This window comes from Poecilia mexicana, unplaced genomic scaffold (assembly GCF_051168715.1).
Source record: "Poecilia mexicana isolate PSO_F unplaced genomic scaffold, ASM5116871v1 scaffold_9, whole genome shotgun sequence".
Classification (NCBI taxonomy): Eukaryota; Metazoa; Chordata; class Actinopteri; order Cyprinodontiformes; family Poeciliidae; genus Poecilia; species Poecilia mexicana.
Window position 1 is genome coordinate 29,445,955 of NW_028263378.1, and position 21,131 is coordinate 29,467,085.

At 38.4% G+C, this 21,131-nt stretch overlaps 1 protein-coding gene across 1 annotated transcript in view; it reads left to right on the forward strand.

The window, feature by feature from the left end:
• Nucleotides 1–8,240: 8,240 nt before the first annotated feature.
• Nucleotides 8,241–21,131, forward strand: part of slc4a5a (solute carrier family 4 member 5a) — a 28,137-nt gene continuing 15,246 nt past the window's right edge. The window contains 9 exon segments of the mRNA XM_088009118.1: nucleotides 8,241–8,334; nucleotides 9,919–10,131; nucleotides 13,407–13,536; nucleotides 14,938–15,098; nucleotides 16,144–16,296; nucleotides 17,403–17,531; nucleotides 18,136–18,191; nucleotides 20,272–20,429; nucleotides 20,520–20,607. Of these exon segments, the coding sequence (XP_087865244.1) occupies nucleotides 8,241–8,334; nucleotides 9,919–10,131; nucleotides 13,407–13,536; nucleotides 14,938–15,098; nucleotides 16,144–16,296; nucleotides 17,403–17,531; nucleotides 18,136–18,191; nucleotides 20,272–20,429; nucleotides 20,520–20,607 (1,182 nt within the window).

Here is a 21,131-nt window from a genome sequence, read left to right on the forward strand (position 1 = left end):
TTTAAATATATTTGAACTTCTGTGCTTATTTTATGCTTTAGTAACTCATTTTGATGACATTTAAAGCTTATTTATAATGGCTTTACTTTGAACTTACATTAAAAATACACTACATTGTGAACACATTAAAACTCTTTCAATGACTCTTTATAAATATTTTAATTACTAGTGTAAAAAATAACTTAATTTACTGAAAGACTTTTATCATGCATAGCAGAATATAACATGCAGACTGCACAACGTCTTCTAAAAAAAAGTCCTAAATATGTAACAAAATAACAATAAAATAATCATCCACTCAGAAATAAGCATTTATGCTTTGATTTAGTTACATTTCTGATTGCTCTTCAAGTTGAGCTTTACAACATTTTGACTTTTAGCAGCCATTTTTTATTGGGCCGTCATCATTATTTCATATTTCACTGCGTCATCTGGGGCCAGTGCATCTGACGTTCAGTGCATGTTGTTGCTTCTTGAACTTCCATCACATGGTGGAGTAATTGGAAGGTGGTGCTCACAGCTAGGCTGAAACAAAGTGCTATCTGCTGCCTAAATTCAGACGCAATTGCACTTTTTTTTTTTTACAGAAAAATGCATCCAATTATGTAAATTTAACTGATCTCTATAGATCTGTAACTAGAGTCATCACTTCAATAGGTAACACGGCCAATTTGTTTTAGAGCCTGAATATGAATGTTGCTGCTGGTTCATATCATGTTATTATTAGCATCACATTTCTAAGGGAAACTTGAACTCCAATATGTTAACAATAGAAAAAAAACAGACTGCCATCCACACCTGTGTGCTTCCTCCACATATCTGGCTCTAGTGAGAGTGCGTGTGTGTGTGCGTGCGTGTGTGTGTGTGTGTGTGTGTGTGTGTGTGTGTGTGTGTGTGTGTGTGTGTGCGTGCGTGCGTGCGTGTGTGTGCACACCCACCCACGCGCACACACACACACACACACACACACACACACACACACACACACACACACACACACACACACGTGTTTGTGTGTGTGTGTGGGAGTGGACCAACCAGTCTGCAGTCAATTTCACACTAAATGCTCCGTATGCTGGCGGGTACAAAAAGAAAGAAAGAAAGATTTGATAAGCTTCTCCCTCAGGACATTAAGGATACAAATTTCTTGTGCTGGATGATTGCACAGCAGCTTCTGGTCACATCCAGCCTCCATGCCTCATCACCCTGATAAACCTCTCACAGATTCGGAGCTTTTAATAGCAGCACATCTTCAGATCTCTGGTCCCATGACAATCAGACTTAACAGGTTCTTTCTCTCAGGTTCTTTCTGCTCCAGTCTCAGTGGAAGATCAGTGGAGATCGGTAGGGTGATCGTTTACATAAAATTCAATTCATTTATTGCTATGTAGTCATTGAAAGGCCCAACATTGCTTCAATATATTATTTGGACTACAAAGTGGGTTTTTATGCTTGTCGAACTCTATCCTATATTTTTTTTTTTTTTTTTTTTTTTTTGCCTGCAGTAAAGTGCTGGGATTTACTGCTTTATTAGGATGAGTAGGTTAGCATGAGTTGGTTAGGATCTAAATAAACTGCAGGGGTTCTGAGTGCAATGAGTAACAGGAAGGCTGACGTAAAACTGGGATACAATGCAACATGACTGTTCTGACTACAAAAAACTATTGGACACATTTCTGACTAAGAACCACATGGAAGTGGCAAATAAGTTTTATTTTGAGTGAAAAGATTAGAATTGTGCCATTCGGACTGCCATGAATCAAAGCAACACTCCAGGTATGATTTGATTTATGAATAACATTCTAGCATGATCCAAAGCTAATGAAAAGTCAATTCTACATAATACTGCCCCTTTAACAAGTGATGAATTTCAAAACCTGACAGAATTATGCTAATTTTTATGTTACCGGGGGTTCTGTAAAAAAAAAAAAAAAAGAACACACACAACAAAAAAACAGCACATTCTGGGGTTTCATGCTACATAAAAGTTTAGAACTGTCCTTTGTTATTTTTGTTGTTGCTTTTTACCCTGAATGTCTCCCAGTAATTCTCTTCTAGAGAATATTTTAATTCTGTAAAAGATTATGGCAGTACGGCCCCGTGTGTATCGACCTGCTAGTGCAGCACGGTGAGAGATTTCCTATCTGTGGCCGTCAACTGAAACAGTGTCCTGTCTACAGCTCTCAGCTCTGCGCCGGCTTGCCCATTATTGACCTCATGATGAGAGCGATAGCCGGGCACAGAGGCACGCGCTGACAGAAAGAGCTGCTCCTCTGTGCTGACTTTATTCCACTCAATAGTTTGCTGGAGCTCCACTGGCGTGTTTTCACTGCTGCGACTCGATGAACATCAAAAGTCGTTTCTCCTCTCTGTCACTCAGGCTAACAACTAAACAAGGTAGGCTGGCACTTATTCCAAACTACTTTATTATTTTCTGTTTAGTGCTATTTGTTTGTTCTGTTTTCCTTAGCGACAATCTTAGTTTGTTTTTTCAGAAAGGGTTTCCAGTTTGGATTTAGGTCTTTTGGAGAATAGCACTAAAGAAAATCTAAATTCTTCTGGCATTTCTTTTGGTAAACTGCTAAGATTGACACAGATGAGGATAATATTCTTTAAGGTGGTTGATGTACAGCAGCCAGTCACAGGAACACACAAATGATGTTGATATTTCTGAATGAAAATGAGTGACCTTACAGTACGAAAATAACCTTTTAGCCAATAGAAATGATGACTCAGCTTACACACTCTTTATTTGGTGAGATTTATATTAAGGTTTTAACTGCTAAGAGACTCTTAACCAAAAATACATAAGTTATATAAATTATACATAAAGATATCCAGTCATAAAAAGAACAGATAAGGACTGTTTTGGGATCAAGTCAGGCAACCATATGCCATTGATTCGTGTATCTCATAATTATACATCAGAGAAGAAAGAGGTCATACATAACTAATCAGATGTTTTATAAACTCAGATCAGCTTTAAAGTGCTTGCAAGCTAAGAAGTAGAACTTGACTTCTCTTTTACAAACTTAGTTAAACCTGGAAACAAATTTAAAGGACTAGTTTGGTTTTTCTTTCTAACGTTTTTATTGTACTTCTCACTTCCCTTACCTTTAAACATCGGACACACCCACTGTTTTAACTTTGTTCTGCAATGTGAAACTACTCAAACTAAAAATATTTACATCGATAGAATACAAAGTGATGTTAGCTGGTATTTTACAACCACATTTTCACAAGACAACATTGTTCAGTTTACTGTTATTGAAATCAACTTTATATTTCAATAATAGTTGAATTATTAAATAATTGTTTCAACTCAAAAAACTTCTTAAGCGTAAGACCTTTCAGCTAACACTTTCAGTGGGTAACGCTTACTGACTAAGCTAATATAAAGTATATCTTTATGATTTAACTCATGTAAAAACACATCAGGCTTAACTTTCTCTGCTGGACACCACACTGGATGAATAAGACTAAATAAATATGTTTAGTCAAATTCTATTCATGATCTTTCGGTAAGATTGTCTCCAAATTATGCTAAAACATGTTGCTAGGCGGTTTGAAATGCTAACATTAAAGCTAAAGCAATAATTTCTTTCAACCTCACGCATAATCTTTAACAGATTGTTGTGCAAGGCATTAAACTTTGTGAAAGTTTAGGTGAAGTTACATCACAGAAAGCATTCTCTAACAATTATCAAGTTTTGTTGTAATTTCAGTTTCCCTGATTGCTTTTAGATGAGGTTAAAAGTGTAAAACACCACGCTGATCTTTCTAACAGGTTTCTTCAAAGTGTAAAAGCTTCAATTACTCGACAAATGAACCTGTTGTGCCTCGTGCGGATGTTTGGGAATACTTCCATGCTGGCAGGGCACATGACAGCGAGGTCTCGTGCTCCCATTCATACACCAGTGGGGATTATTTCCATATGGTGGAGGTGGTGGTGAGGGGGGCATTCGGAGGCAGGGCGAGCCCATCGATCAGCTTGTGATGGGGGGGAGGGTGGGGTGGCCTGCAGCGCTCACTCCAGCTACCCACTGGGTGTGAAGGACACTGATGTGACAGCACTAATTACAGAGGCAGGAAGCCAGAGCTACAACCCTCCACAGCAGCAGCTCAGACGGAGCTCTGCCAGGTCAGAACCAGCCGCTTCACAGCTCTCACCCCTCCAGGGTGGCGTTTCCAGCATCCCATAGCCAAAACACAATGAGACACGCAGCTCTAACTCAAGGCATTCAAACCAAGCCTGTTAGCAGGAAAGAAACAAATGTGGGCTTGGTCCATAAATTATTTTGTGTTTAAAAAAAAATTAAAAGTTGATGGTTTTGTTTACATTTTTTCATACTGTTTGCATTCAAAACACATATTTTTGCTTTTTAAATGGTTTTCTTCTTGTCTTTGATTTAACTCCCCTTTTCTGATTTTTCTGGCCAGAACTTTACAGTTACGGTTAGAAGTTTACCGATACTCATGATGGGCATAAAAATAATTAATTGTGTTACTTTAATGGCGTGGGGATAAATGTTGCACAATACACAATTTTAATCACTTTTAAACATAAGAGTTGTGTGAGGAAGTTTGAATTTAAAGGGAGTTTTCTGCAATCATCACATGCTGAAAACCTTACAGGCATATGCCGTAAGGTTTTCCGTACATTTACGGAAAAAATTATAGTAAGAGATGCTGGTACCTCTAGAGCCTAGCATATGATTTAACTTAGCCAGGCCAAGATCTATTTCCGTACCTGTTACCAAAAAAATTATTATTTTTTTAGCATCACAGAACTGGCCATTACTCAGGACAATGGGAAAGTTATCGAAACCTTTTTCATAACTTTTCTGAGATCCTTGGGCTTTCCCTTTGGTCTGTACATATACAAACCAAAGAAAGTTTTTCAGAGTAATTTCTAACCAGCTGCAGATTACAAATGTTTGAGTGAGGCTATGTAACTACAAGCATGTGTCAGCTCTTTGCTGAAGTCTGGAAGACCTGATTCCTGAGAGGAAAGAATAATTTCTTCAGGAACAATCAAGGCAAATTCTGCCATGGAGTTGAAACTTACCTCTGTTCACATTGAGGCCTGTTTCTTTTCAAAGTGTCACCCTAGAAGCTCAAATCACATTTCAACCCTAACTGAATCATGCAGCTCCACACAATGACAAGCTCAGAGAAAGATTGATCTGCTTGGCTACAACAAAAAGAATTATGGAGAAGTCAAAGCGACACTTTCAGCCATAAGAACACTGAATCAAATGTGAAGCATGGTCAGGTTAGAATCATGCTGTGGATGAAAAGCTTCAGGGAGACTACCTTCAAATTCTTGAACTTTAACTAAGATTGTAGAAATTCCAAATGAAGCAGGCTAACCTTAAATATCTGCATTACCCTGGATCTGGACCTTGCCCCTGTAGACCGAGATTACAAACAGGTGTGCACTCATAATTTAATCTGAACTCTTCTAAGTCTGTGATGAATTCAAATAAAAAAAAATCAAATTCAAAAATATTTTATTAACCCCAAAGGGAAATTAAATGTTCTTGTAACTCATTAATTTAGATTCTTCAAAGAGTTAATGTAGATGGAGATGGCTGATGGCAGGAAAGATCTCTTGTTGCAGTCTGTATTACAGCAAATCTAAAGAACCCTCTGACTGAAGATACTTTGTTTTCCCAAGATAGTGTGAAGGCGAAGGTCAGGGTTGCCATAATTTTCTTGATTTTATGAAGAATTCTTCTTTGCATCAGCATCTCCAGAGAAAAGAACCAGAACAGAATCAGCCTTCTTTATCAGATTGTTGAGTCTTTTTACATTACCGACTCTGATGCTGCTGATGATGAAGAGTGGTCAAATCCCAACAGAATTAGGTCAGAAGTGTGGTCAAGGTACAACGTATCGAGGGACATTTACCAAAATCTTAACAAAGATGTATGTATAAATTTGAGCCTGTATAAATATTTTTATACTCTGTGTGAACAATCAGTTCAAACTTATGTGGCACATTATCATTTTCTCAAAAAACTGTTTTATGTTTTATTACCATCTATATTTGCTAGTTTCATCAGTAGAAAGCCATGTTGACTCAGTTGCAGTAAAATAATTTCAAATCATTACACCGCCACACCCGTGTTTCCCATTAGATCACATCACATCACTTCTGATCTGAAAAAAGAAAAAAATCAGTTTTCAAAACCTTTCCTCCAACAGCCTCTCATCCGCAAACAGGTTTTACTGTTTTTGAAGAGCAGCATCTTGCGTTTTGTTTTCCTTCCATTCAGTATCCTCTTGATGGTTGACTCACAGCCCTTAAGACCAGCCAAGGTGAGAGAGAGAGAGCATGGTAGTTTCTCAGAAGTAACCCTGGGTGGCTTTTGTTATCTCACAGAGTGCTACAGGTCCATCTTTTGGAGTGTTTTTGCTACCTGAACACTCCTGGAGAGTGTTACAATGATCACATACAGGCAATGTTTACACACAGGGAGCCAGTCAGTGGACTGAACAGAGAATACTTTTGCCTCCTGTTTTGATTGAGCCACAATTCTTTATTTCTGAAATGGAAATGAACCATTTGAATATATTCAGCATAGTAAGTGAAAAGAACAGTTCAGAGAACATTTAAATGAAAATAAAGATTTTATTTTCTCGACACCTCTACCAGCAGGAACATGGTGGCCTTATTCCTCGCTGGTGGCACTCAGTGTGTGAACTGGTGGCACGTGCGATACGTTACCATTGCATTTGTTTTAATTATGTGCATTCTTATTGACTTTCCCTCACTCCTAATTATTTTCCCATTGATCTGCATGGCAGTGCTGCAGCAAGCAGGTCAGTGAGCGAGTGATGCTGCTGGTGGTAATGCAGCTGGAGGTCATGTCCCAGATAAGGAGCTCTGACACGCACACGCACACACATGCACACACATGCACACACATGCACACTTTGCATTGACTTCCATTCATTTTTTCATTCATTTTTTCATTCATTTCTATAGCCTAACCCTAACCCTTACCTTAAACCTAGCCTAAACTCAATTCACTCCTAAACCTAACCCTAACCCAAAAACAACAAGGACTGTTGGGTTCTTACAATGCAGTATTTGTTAGAGAAATGGGTCATGCAAGGTGAGAAATGCCAAAACACACACACGCATATCATTGAAAAAACACATGCCTATAAAGTTAAAAGCTTATGGATGACTCCGTCCCATTTCAAAATGACCATATACCATAACAGAAAGCAAGATTAATAGAGATCTAAATAAACAAGGCCACTAAACTCTTCCAGAAACTGGACAGTTAGATTGAAACGTGATTATCTTTCTAATAATACTATGACCTGTGATCAGCCCAAATACTCTCACATGTTCTTACCAAGTGAGATTTCTTTTTTTTTTTTTTTTTATGCTTTTTTGTGCCTGTACAGGTTTTCTTAAGACATTCCAGCTTTCAGTACAGACTGGATTCTGAAACTCCTATAGAATTTAAGAATGGATCTTTTTAACACACAGTTCATATTCATTCATTACAACGCAACATTTTCTGTTTCTATTTCTTTTTCTTTGTTTTGATTTGAGTTCTTTTCTTTTCATTAATGTACAATACTGCACCATGTATTTTGTACTCTAATGTAAAATAAAATAAATCTACTTAAAAAAAAGGATAAAAAATAATCTCAAAGCAAGCAAAAAGCTAAACAGGTGTAGGCTTTTTTAAGTCCTTTGTTTAAGTGGGACTTGGAAAAGCACTAGCTGCATTTCCATTACAAATGTACACAAAACTTTGCTACTACTAATGTCGAAAAACACAATTTTGTAATTGTAGTGTTTCCATTCAATAAGAAGTGCAATTGAAATCACTCGCGACTACGTCTGTTCACGCGACAAGTCAATAAAACACAAGTCACTTCCCGTCGTCGTCTTCTTCGTGGTTTGCGTCAGTGGCATGACAGTTTTGCGAAATTAACCAATTTCGATATGGCTGGAATACAACCTCATTTTAGCACCAACACATTTTGTCGAAAACTGAGCGTTTCCTTCGAATTGGCGGGTTTCCATTAAGCAAATTCATTTTCTAAATATCAAATTGCGCAATTGTATGGTCAATAGAAACGCAGCTACTCTTCGGTTAGCCATGATGCTTTGTGTACATGGGTATTAAAAACCACAGCCACACCATGCTACTATATCTAAGGGTAAATCTACATGTGTGTAAAAAATATATATTTTTAAACTTGCCAGGATGGACCATGGAGACAGAGGGATGAGGGTGTCTGACCTTCGCTATGAGGAAGAGGATGGTGAGTTTGTCTCTATGTGTGTCAGTTAAGCCTGTGGTGGATAAATGGCCCTCTGCAAACATACAAAATGAAGTCCAAACCTCGAGTTTGTCTGTTAAAACTGTGTTGAATGGGTTATTTCACAATGTAGTTTTAATTCTGAGACTGTGAGCAAGATTCATAATGTGAAGCATGTTATGTATTTCATATTGCCGATGCAGGGTTATGTACCTTTTATTGTCGAAACATCCTGAATTGCTGTGCGTCTCCCTGCTGTTCTGCCATTCGACCTGAAATACTCTGGGAAATTAGTGTTACAGCAACATCTTAATTGGAAGCAGGCAATCTAACTCGCATCATTCACAGTTTTGGTGACGGGGATTACGTGAGTTATGAAACTGAGTCATGTTGAGTTCTAATAAAGACTAAAACTGATGTTGAATACCAGATATAGGTTACATCATTCAAAACATAACATGCAAAAGAATTACAACATCCGAATGTCTGTGTTTTTGTTTGTTTTTTTTTTGTTTGTTTTTTTGTTTACCATATTTGGACATGTGGATATTTAAAATAAATCAAAACCTTCCGTAAAATAGTAAAAATGCTGCCTGGGGACAATAAATTGACTAGAATCACACACAGCTGTATCACATAAGGTACCAAAAACATAATTATTCACAATTTTAAAGGAGCTTTACTATATTTAAACCTTACACTTGCAGTTTGGTATGCTCCTAACTGTTGAGGTCAGAGTGAACACCATGTTGAGATCCAAAGAGCCTTGAGTTGAGAAGGAAGATTGTTGCCTTTTATGTGCCTCGCAAGAGATTAAGTGAGGTCTAATTTCAAATCAGCCTTTCCACTGTATGGACAACAGTCTGCAAGCTGTGGATGTTAAAAACAACCACCAACATGTCTAATTCCAGCAGTTCACCCTGCAAGCTGGCCATAGGATGCTACAGTAAGGCTTAAACTGTTGTCACTAAGCTTACAGCTGACTCTTATGTTTGACATTAAATGTGCCATCAGAAAGAGAGAAGAAGCTTAACATTCATCAGAGGAGAGAAAGGAGGAAAAAAACATTACTTTCTAAAGGGAAAAAGAAACAACTGAACAAGTTTGCCTGGATTTATGTAATAATGTCCTTGTGAAGATGAGATGAGAATGAATTGAACAGGGGGAGCATGTGAGGCATGAACTCAAAATAAGAAACAAGAAAAGTACATGATAGCAACTGTAAGTTTGTCAACCAAGGACTGGTCCTGAGCCTAGTCAAAGTCCAGATCTGGATCTCTGGAATGAACATCTAAGTGGTAATCATGCTATTTACAAAGGCATTGGTGTGTCCTAGCTTTTTTTTTTCAGCTAGAAATCACATTTCTGTCTATATCTTTTCGTTATTAAGTAAAATATGGTTAATTGATGATGTTTAGCTGTGATCAAATCACTTCCTTTATTCAGTGTGACCCTTTTTTCAAACAGCCGTGCTTTATAAAACAGTTTGCAATTTTGCAGTTACAGTGTATGTGAAACATGACTGCACTTAAACATTTAATCAAGTGAAAACACTGGTAAGTTGTTACTTTATTTTTATGGCACAGTGTCAGATTCTAATCAACGAACCGGGTTCCTCCACAGACCATCAATCCGTCTACATCGGCGTCCCTGTGTCGCGTGGATTACGCCGCAAACGGAGGCGACGGCGGTCGAGTCGAGAGGCTCAGGACATGGAGCGGGACAGACACTACGGCCACAACAGACACCAGGACCATGACCGCTACAGAGACATAGACATTGAGGAAGGACTTATGGACTCAGCTGAGCAGAGTCTACAAGACATCAGCCGCACAAGTAAGAGCGATCAAACAAACAAGCCTCACAACAAAGCCCATCACAGTTACAAAGGCGGTTCATCCAGAAGGCAGGCCACAAGACGCTAAAATATATCTCCAATATACTTAAACTGTCACTGGACTCACAGCTGACTTACTCTTGCTGTAGACTTCCATTCAGGGAAGATGGAAGTCTATAATTCTGTAAAAATTAGTACTAGTTCACCTTCCTACAAACAGCTACATTGTGCATGTAGTATGTTCCCTGCTCAGACACAAATAGCAGAACTGATTATATCAGGGTAAAGTCTGCTTATACCTCCATCTGACCCTTCAAGCAATTTACGTGTACCAAAGGCCATAACTTGTAGAGTTTAATCTAGACTGTGTCAAACGATCCACACTATTTGAAAAACCTGTTCACCTCCTCGCCTGTGGCGGTGCTGCACCAGGAACTAGTGAAGGATACGACATGAAAACTTCTGAAGAAGACGCTGAGTGCAACCTTTTTCTCCAAAAGATGTAAACAAAAATAGTGTAACAGTGGTAGAATGTCTCTGGTGAAAGACCACAAGCTGTTTCTCCTTGTGGCGCTAGACTCGCATGTTTGTTTTGGTTCTGTTTACCCATAATGCCCTGCGCCATAGTCCTCCTCCTGCTTTTGGAGCGGTCTCCGGTTTGCATGCCATACCAGTTCACATTGACCGAACCGAGGCCGAAGTTTTTAAGTGGACCAGAGTTTGCTTTTTTGGTTCGCATTTGAGTTGAATTGAGCATTCACACCTCAAACCAAACCAACTGAACTAGAGTTTGATTAAACCAGACTAAACAGAGCTGAATGCAGCCTCAGACAAAGCCACTCACAAAAGCAGTTGTGGCATTAGGATTGTTTGCTCCTTGCCTCTATGCTTTTCTGTTCAGTGTCTCCTCTTCTTCTAGTCGATCATGGAAGACACTCAGTCATGCTGACTCAGGTTCTTCCTGTTAAAACACAGTTATTCCTTCCCCCTGTTGCTACTTGCTTGCTCTGGATGGGAGTGGACTTAATAATGAAAAATATGATTAATACCTGCTTAAAGGTTGTTGTTTTCAAAAGGTACTTTTAATCTGACAAACAAGACTCCTCCGGACATATTGTAATTTACTGAATATGACAGTATTTCTTAAAATATACTTATGATACTTCTGATCCAACAAGCAGCAAAGGAAGCCACTAGAAAGATTGCACAGTCAGAAACCTGATGGATGACCTTCATACTGGTGCACTGAGACTATCTAAGGACATATTGTGTATAAGACATGGTGATGGAGATACTTTGCTGCTTCAGGGCCTAAATGACCAGCCATAATTATATATCATTATGTTTTTATTTAGACAACTTAATATGTTTCTACAAAAACTAATATGGATCAGTTGAGCTAGTTAATGAATTATAGATGTCTTAGTCATAACAACTGACCATACTGAACACATTTCTGGCATGTGGTTTATTTGAGCCACATGTAGCTTAACTGCAATAAAAACTGTCCTGTTTAGTTTTATCTCTTCCATAACAAACATATGATGTCCACTGATTCTTGCGTTTATTTCTGCAGCCCTTTTTGCGATTCATTTGTATTTCTTCCCTTTATTTACCTGCAGCAGCAGCTCAGTGTGTTTACTGAACTCAGCCAGCATTCAGGTGAAGTTTTCATTTTAATTAAAGTCGGGCTTTTTGTCATGCTTTTGATATGATTTAACTGCCTTCTGGGCATTTTACAGTAAGCAGCAGGAGGCTGAGACACAGCCTGAGTGGGGATTGCGTCTTCTTTTGTCATAAACACGGCAGCAGATCGCTGTTGCTTTGGCTTTCAAATACTTGGGGGTAGAAGTGTTGGTGAATTGAGGGGTTTTATTTAGCAATTTTCAAAATGCATGTGGTGCAATAAGTGGTAAGACAGTAGAGGTATTTGATCAGACGAACCCAATGCAAGCAGCAGCGTTTTAAAATGTTCTGCCTGTCGTACAAGAATGACATAAATATACAAAACAACCGTTAAAAAATTGTGAATTATTATTACTTTCTCCAGCTATGTGTCTCCTCTGAATAGATGAAACCTGTGATTGCAAACAAACTAAACAATATTTAGTTTTTGTTCCATGGATTCTTTTTATTCACTTTTGGTTCATATTTTTAAATAACATGTCATATGAAATGATTTACAGTTTCTAGCTGTGTGTAAAGTTATTCAATGTTATTGATCCATCAAAGATTAAAAGGCTTGCAAAGTAATTAGGGGCATGTAGGTGAGTGCTACCAGGGCCAGATTACAGTTTACAGAGCAGCATAAATAAAAAAAGAAACTTGGAAATGTTTTTTTTTCTTTACTTTTCAAACTCAGAAATTTTCTTGTTTTTCCTAGATTATTTCTGAGATTAATCTCAGAATTTCTCAGTTTTTTTTTCTGGTAAGTATTAGAAATAGCTGCAAGCAAATTCCTTATCATTTCATCTGATGCACCTAAAAAATGACAGCAGCATGACTTTGAAATAAATAAATACATTTATTTATTTTTAAATAAATAAAAATAAGAAGTTCATGAACTCCAAAGCCTGAGTGAGAAAGACAGGAAGAGGTAATTACATCTTTGTTAGAATTATCTTAAGTTGGATGTAGGGCTCTGTGAGCATGAAACAACCTTCAGTTGTGTTCTCTTTTCTGCAGGACCTTAAATGTGACAAAGTTAGGCATGGACTGTTTATGATGCATTAAAAACTTCCCTGCAAGTGAAGTACTGACTACAATTCATTTTAGAAAAATAATTCTACATTTCTTCTACGTAAAATGTAAACATTTTCTTAACAGTATCAGATCTGTATAGTTATGTAGCATCATGAAAGGTTTATCGCTTAAATATATCCTCGATACGGTCACTGGATACAGAACAATTCACTGCGTTGATTACATTGTTCCACTGTCAGATTATTTCCAGCAGAATGTTTGTGTAACAGTATGACATGCTGGTTCATGGCTTCCTTGCACATGCCCTCCTGGAACCCTTTAATTCCACTTAATTCAGTTTTATTTATAAAGCACCAATTAACAACAAATGTCATCCCAAGGCAAGCAAGTCCAATTTACGTACAGAATTAAACAATCAAATCTACCCAATCATGTACACAGATTCAAATTCTATTGCAAACAGTTCAATCCTAGTTGAGCTACTAAAGCTTTCTATAAGCATATTAAAATAAATGAATGCTTTCTGACTGATTTTTTAAACATCTTACATAAGTTATTTTCTGCGATGCAGTGTCTCCAGCAGCAGAGCGGCTACGCTACATCCTGAGTGAAGACGACGACATGCCCACGCCAACGCTCTTCACAGAGATGGACACTTTGCAGCGAGAAGGTGACGAGCTGGAGTGGAAGGAGTCGGCCAGGTGTGTGTCCACGCCCAAAACACACATCATACACCCATCCACACACACAGTCGTGTTTTCATCACTTGTGGGGACTTCACATTGACTTCCATTAATTTCTACAGCCTAACTCTTACCCTTATCCTAACCCTATCCTTAACCATCTCATACTTAACCACTAACCCAAAAACAACAATTTGCCTCATGGGGACCAAGAAAATGTCCCCACAAGGAGCAATGGTCCCCATAACCCCAAATAGGTTCCCACAAGACTATAAAAACCTGGTACACACACACACACATCTACACACACATGCACACACAGGCACAGTGTTTGTTTATGTTGAGGAGATAGGAAAGGGAGTTACTGATGAATCCAATTTCATTAAGAGGAAGCATGTTTCGGTTCATAAAGGACATTCCTCTCATAATAATAAAAATTACGTTATTTATAAAATGCTTTTGAACAAAGTGCTGAACCGATGCAAGGAGATGAAAACCATAATAAAACAAATAAAATACAAAGGAAACGTCAATAAAATAAATAAAACTGTAAGTACAGGATAAAGACGCATGAGACACTGAAGAATTTTTAAGTTAGCTTTAAAAATCTCCACAGAACAATCCTCACTGATGTCTTGTCACACAAAGATGTGGCATGAAAGGAAAACCCATCTGCTTAGAGTTGGTCACTGTTCCATTGTGACATATTGATGATTCTAACTAGGACACTTGACAGAATGTAATGTCTGTTATTGGTTATCATAAATGTTGACTGTATGACATGTTGCTGATGTTTTCTGTGTTTTCATGATGTAAAACACTCTGAACTGCTGTGTCAATCAAATAAACTTGCTTGATTGATTGGCAGTATTGACAGTGATAAAAGTGACAATAATAATTATTTATTATTCCTTTTTTAGGTAACTGTATATCTATGACTGCATCACAGAGCAATCAAAGCCCCCAAACAAAAATCCTGCTCTTGAAAAACATATCAATTTGTAAAATACTTTTTTATGACACCAATTACATAAAAGAGTCTGATATATATCACTAATTTGCACACAGTAACTGCACCTAATCATATTTTCAAATGTATTGACATTTATTTATACAAACAGTGGGGAAAAAAGGGAACATTATAAATTGGAATTTATCTTTGACAATGATAAATCAAAATTCTTATCTTGATAAATGATAATCGATATGATAAATGCCCACCAGTACAAGACCGTTTTGGCAGAGCAAAATATCCAAGAAGCTTGAAGAATGAACTGAGGTCACCCAAGCTGCCCTTTCAGTGGACTGATGCCTGCTGAGCAGAGGGAACCCAAACAGCACTTGTTGAAAACCTCAGTGCGTTTTAACATTTTGTCCTTTCCTGATTCACTTTTTCTTTTGATGCTTTTATATCTTCAGGTGGGTGAAGTTTGAGGAAAAGGTGGAGGAGGGAGGCGAGAGATGGAGTAAACCCCACGTGTCCACGCTGTCCCTGCACAGTCTTTTTGAGCTCAGGACTTGTCTCCAAACAGGGACGGTGCTGCTGGACCTGGACGGCTACTCGTTGCCTCAGATAGTTGGTGAGACGTCTCCCTGAAAGACGGGACGAAATCCCAAAAGTATATGTACATATCTATATCTATCCCTTGTGGTCTGTTATTGGTTGATGAATTGGCATATTGATGTTTAGTTGTTTGTTGTTTTGTAGCCAAACACATTCAAAATGTTCCTGTATAATATTTATTATTCATACTTTGTGTAATTTGTCTGAAAATATTCTCAGTCTTGCCTAAAAAGAAGTATTTTCTGTCCTAACCAAATCTAGCTAACTAGTGGAGCCTGTCAGTAAATGGGTTACTTGCTAGTAGCTATAACAGTATTTTTTTTTATTTAGTTTTGTGCCATAAAATGGCACAATATGGCTTTGAAAGTTATATGTCAAACAAATATTATCAGAAAGAGCATTTGAAGTTAGAATAACTAAGTGTTGCTAAGATGTAGGATAAAAATGATCTATTTCAGCTCTTCCAACAGGGCCGGCCCAACGTCATTTGTGGGCTTAAGCAGAACTTGATTTGGGGCCTGCCCTCCAGCTGTCAGTACAGATGTTTTGCAATGTGGTAAAAGGATGTAGAGCTAAAACTAATCAATTCTAGCAACTGCAACAGTAGCAAATAAAAGAAGCTTTTCCTGAGAGGGTGGCCCAGTCTCAGTACCTCATTTACCAACCAAGTGGTTTCAGCATAAATGTCAGCTGCAGACTTGCTGATAGTAGAGTACCTAATCCTAGTAATCAAGTTTTTAATATCATCTAAAAAGTTTTTCTTTCTATGACATCAGTTTGTTCTTGACCAGCCTTTCTTTTAATCCACCAAAACTCCTTCTCTTTTCTGAGAGCTAGAAATCTTTTTTTCTGTGAAAACACCTTTTTGCGGCGGTGGGCTTTGATGGAGTGTCACCTTTCATAAGCATTCTGTTTTTCTGAAGCAGCAGTCAATCTCAAGGAGAGAAATCAGATGATGTTTCTGTGCTCTGAACACTGATTAATTCCTTTACCATCAAGACTTTGTATGTCTGAGTAAAAACCATTTATCACATGGGAACTGAACTCATGTGTCTGTGCAGATGACATAATTGAGAGACAGATAGAAGAGGGCATGTTATCACCTGAGCTCAGGGAGAAGATCAGCTTTGTGCTCTTGAGGAAACACCGGCATCAGACCAAGAAGCCGATTCACCGCTCACTGGCCGACATGGGCAAGTCCGGCTCCTCTGCAAGTGAGTGTTCATACTGGTACCACAAACTGCAGTCTGACTCAGCAAGGCCTGACTAAACCTTTACTTTACACAGGATAATGTTCTACTCTATATAAGCTATGATAATTAGGTTATCGTCACCAAAATTAAGCTTATTATTAAAGCAAAGATAAGCTAAATAAGTTACCCAAGATGACTAAAATACACAAAAATATGTTTTTGTGTATTTCTGGCCATAATGCCAGCTTTTGAGTTAACACTGAAATAGTGATTTTTTTTTTCCCTAAGTAATGTGTTCATTCAGCTCTGTCACCAACAGTGTCTGCTCATCCTTAAAAGGTCTTGAATTCACTTACCTAAAATTAATGTCTTGAATTCATTTAAAAAATGTAAATATATTAGTCACAGGTCTTAAATTTTGTCGTGGCAGGGCTATCTAATCTCAGATATTTTATGTAAGTATTTTTATCAGGCAAAAGTTTGAGTCGTAGTGGTCGTAGGCATCTTCATCTTGAGTCCATTTTGCGGCTCAAGGCAGTTCAGGCTACCGGTAACAAGCTGCTAAAACTTTCATGCTAGCAACCAAATATTGCTAACTTGTTACCAGCTAGAAAGCAAGTATTAGCAGCTTGCTACTGCTAACTTTGACTGCTTGAGTCACATAGCTGGCTATTTAGCTAGCTAGAGAGCGATATGCCATTGAATGCCATTGAGGAGCACGTCTTTTGGTGACTTACAAGAGTCACAAAAAGACCCCAGAAGTTTCAGTTTTGGTTCCCTTGCATTTTATTTGTCCATCTTAAATTGTGTTTGTAATGGTCTGAAAAAGATCGTTAAAACTCTTAAACTTGATTTGGTGAAACCTGCATAAACCCTGCAAAACATTTTGTGCAGAAAGTTACTATGCATATGTTTACCGTGTTTGTTAAATGCGTCTGTGCTCTCCAGCAGCCAGCAGGGCTCACATCCTCCACAGGGGACACATTAATGTTTGATGAGTTAATTATCACTGTAACATTTCCCCATCTCATCAGGGCAAAGCACATGCTGCTCAGTAAATCAGACAACATCACCTTCAACTATTTAGCTGCTGCTTGCCTCTGTGTCTGCTTCCCCGCCGTTGTCAGGTCGGAGCGTACCGCCCCGAGGTGGAATGGGTCCGGGACCAGGTCCAGGTCAGGGTCAAGGGCCGAACTTTAACCGATCCACAGAAGATCTACGTGTTAAGCAGCAAGCTGCTAACTACGGACGCCTACGTGAGTGATGTTTTGCTACGATCAGCTTTTATTAGACTTTTTTTTCTTGAGTCCTAAAACATTAAAAAATTTTCAATTTCAGTTACAGCGCCTAGACTCAGAGTTACAGATTCTTGTAAAATGAGAGTAAATAAAGGAATGTAAATACTTTTGTAAGGCCCTGTTCTCCCTAATTTCATTCACAGTCCACGCTTACCAGTGGACTATGAATTAATCTTTAAAACGTTTCAGGAATATACCATTACTGCTAATAAATGTGTACACATGTCATGCAGAACAAGCTGGTAAAGCACAGCAGGCCTTACTTTCACTAGGAAGAGATCCAAAGCAAAATGCTGCTGATGAAAAAGAACACGATGGTCAATCTCTCACTGAAAACATATTCTGTTAACTGATGGGACAAAAGGGTAACATTTTGAAATGTGTTCATCTTGTTACATCTAGCTTACAATTGTACTACACATAGTGTGTCCTCAGTGTTAAAATGTTTCCTTAATAGACTGTATTACTGCAAACCTCGCAGTTAACTTAAGTACTATATAACAGAATGGGAAACTTAGACTTGAGTAGACTTGAGTTTTCAGTGAGTGTTTTTCCCTTCCAGGTCATGCTCAGAGCAGAAGTATGAACGACATTGCCGACACTCCCAGCACAGACCAGGTGGGCTGCAACTGTGACTTCACAGACCAACCGCTATTGTGTAGAAATCCAATAATCGCTAAATCCTGATATCTACCAAAAACATTTAGAGTTTATATTTCTTAATTGGTCTAATTTTTCGTTAGCTTACAAGCTATACTCAATTTGCTGCTTTGTATTATGGGAGAAATCACCCGTCTCTCGTCTCAGTTCCCTCATTGACAAATCCTTTTCCATTCCAATTATTGTAAAAAGCAGGATAGAAAGCATGCTAACACACACAGAACCGATTCAGTAACGCGATTTAAACCCAGAGAGACACGCTGGGGCAGTTGCGGGGGTGTGCTGTTGTTGTGGGGATCAGGCTGCTGAGCTTTGAAACAGACAGGTCACGATTAGATGTCGCTCTCTGGGAGGGATGAGGTAGAAAAAAAAAACTGAATGACGATTTTTTTTCAGAGAGTGCAATACAGGTTATGAGCGGTCTTTGTTAGCTCAGCCACAGGAACAAGGATTCTAGCGACCAGTGTTTAAAGTGGAGTTACAGTCGGACAGTCGGTCACATGCAACAATGGACAAGTAATTTTTTTTATTTTTTCCCCTGCTACTGTGTGTTTGTGTGTCTGCGCTACACTGTCAGTGTCAATATCGAGCCGAAGCGGGGAGGACCATGGATCTCATTGTCCGGTCCGCGTGCCTACTGCTCACATGTAGTTACAGATTGATGCTGTGGATTATTGGCAAAAGCTTCCGGGTTATTGAGCGTCTTTGAGCCTTTGCCCGATTTCCTGCCGCACCTTGACACGGAGCCAGGCAGGTCAGTCAGCCTGGACTGGCACGGCTCGCCCCGTCACAGCTACGTTGCCCATCATTGTTTAACCTCATTCATTTGTTCTCAGGAAGCCACACAGGATGCTAGTTTGTCCCTGCTAAATGTAGAGAACGTCCACAAAAATAAGCGACTGATAAAAAATTGTTACTTTTGGGTTGTTATTTAGAGATCTGGTAACTGCAGCAGCATTAAAAACAACAGTTGACGACATTTTAAATTAACTTTTTTTTTTTGTTTAGTTCATATTTAGAAATCATAAAATCTAGAAGACATGACCTGCAGAGCTGACAAAAGTGTTCAGGTCCCTTGATGGTTCTCTGTAGCTGTGTTTCACCATTTTGAAATTGTGATGTTTCCGTTAAATAAGAGACACAATTAAAATCACACATGAGTAAGTTTGTTCAGGCATTAAAAATCATGCCACGCCATCATCCTCCAATTATTTTCTGTCATCGGTTCTGTAAACCTCTGTGAAGTGGAATAATAATTACACTGTTTTCAAAAGGTTTTACTAATAACACATTGAAAAGTGTGTCATACATTGTTAATTTGGATAAATCTATTTTGGCTACTTGGAACAAATTAACTCAATGTATTTAAGTGGGGCAGAGTACAAATGTGTGCCACTCATTTGATTTATTTTAAATATATACATGCAGCACTTTTCTTTTACTTGATAACTTGTCACTCAGTCTTGATGGTTCATATTGTAAAATCCTGATAAAAAGTGAGAAATGACTATAAAGTGAGAAATGCCAGGGCGTGTGTAAGCCTGTCAATAAGCAGTTACTCAGTTAATCAGATGATGAATAATTTACATTTGGATTATTAATATTTTTGTTTTTCTTCTCCTGCTTTGTTTATTGCTTTTGGTTGTCGTCTTTTATTTTGGATATTTAAAATATCACCCAGTTCCAGTTTTAAGTGTTCTTTACACAGTTACGGTTTATTGATTTTTGAAAGTGTGAACTTGCATTATTATGCCCTTATCAATATACACTTGAAAATTTTCTCAAAACAACATTATCGTTTATCACAACAATTGTTGGAACAATTTACCGCCTAGAAAATGTTGCTGTTGTGACAGGACTAGGTGTGTGAATACGCTTGAAAGACACTGTTAGCAAAGAAGGCTATAACACAGATTTAGTCATAAATAAATGTCACATGTTACACATGTTAACTTTAGAGACACAGGTCACATCATTGCTGCTACCTGACAGTTATATATCAACACACTCCTACATTTTCCTTCCTTTTTTGCCGCAGCTAAAAAACAAATTCATGAAGAAGATCCCTAGAGACGCCGAGGCATCCAACGTGTTAGTGGGTGAAGTGGACTTCCTGAACAAACCCTTCGTGGCCTTCGTCCGTCTGGCTCAGGCCACGACGCTCGGAGGGCTGACAGAAGTGCCAGTTCCCACCAGGTGAGTCAGCGCCATGCGTCCTCCTCTCCAGCCTCTGCAGCGACGTCTGAACTGCCAGCACATCCCTTACATGTGTTTTCCTGTCTGCAGATTCCTGTTTATTCTGTTGGGTCCCCAAGGAAAGGCCAAGTCTTATAATGAGATCGGCAGGGCTATAGCGACCCTAATGGTGGATGATGTAAGTGTCTGTCACTGTGTGAAAAAAATGCCTCTGTGGCATTCTGTCTTTGTTAGGCGGAGCAGTGCTGACAGTGACATTGTCTGAGAAGATCTATTATTATTTTCAGAAAAGACAGTGAGCTGCTGTTGAAAGCCGAATGTGCAGCATGTTCCTTTTCCTGATTGGTTGGCATCAATTAGATGTTTTGACCAGAAGCCTCACTATGAGGCTTGCAAAAGTGGTAATATTGTTGTGTTTAAATATTGAGATTTTGGTTTGGTATTATTTCCATAAAATTCATTGTTAATCTTAAACCCATTTCAAATTTCTAAACTGTATGTAACTTTTATGAAAAATATATATTTTTTACATATTTGTTAAAAGTATCACCATGTTGTGTCAGTATACAACCCCTGGCAAAAAGTATGGAATCACCAGTCTTGGATGAGCACTCATTCAGACATTTCATGCTGTAAAACAAACTCGGATCAAAAACATGATACAATATTAAGGTCATTCCAAAGTGCAACTTGTTGGCTTTC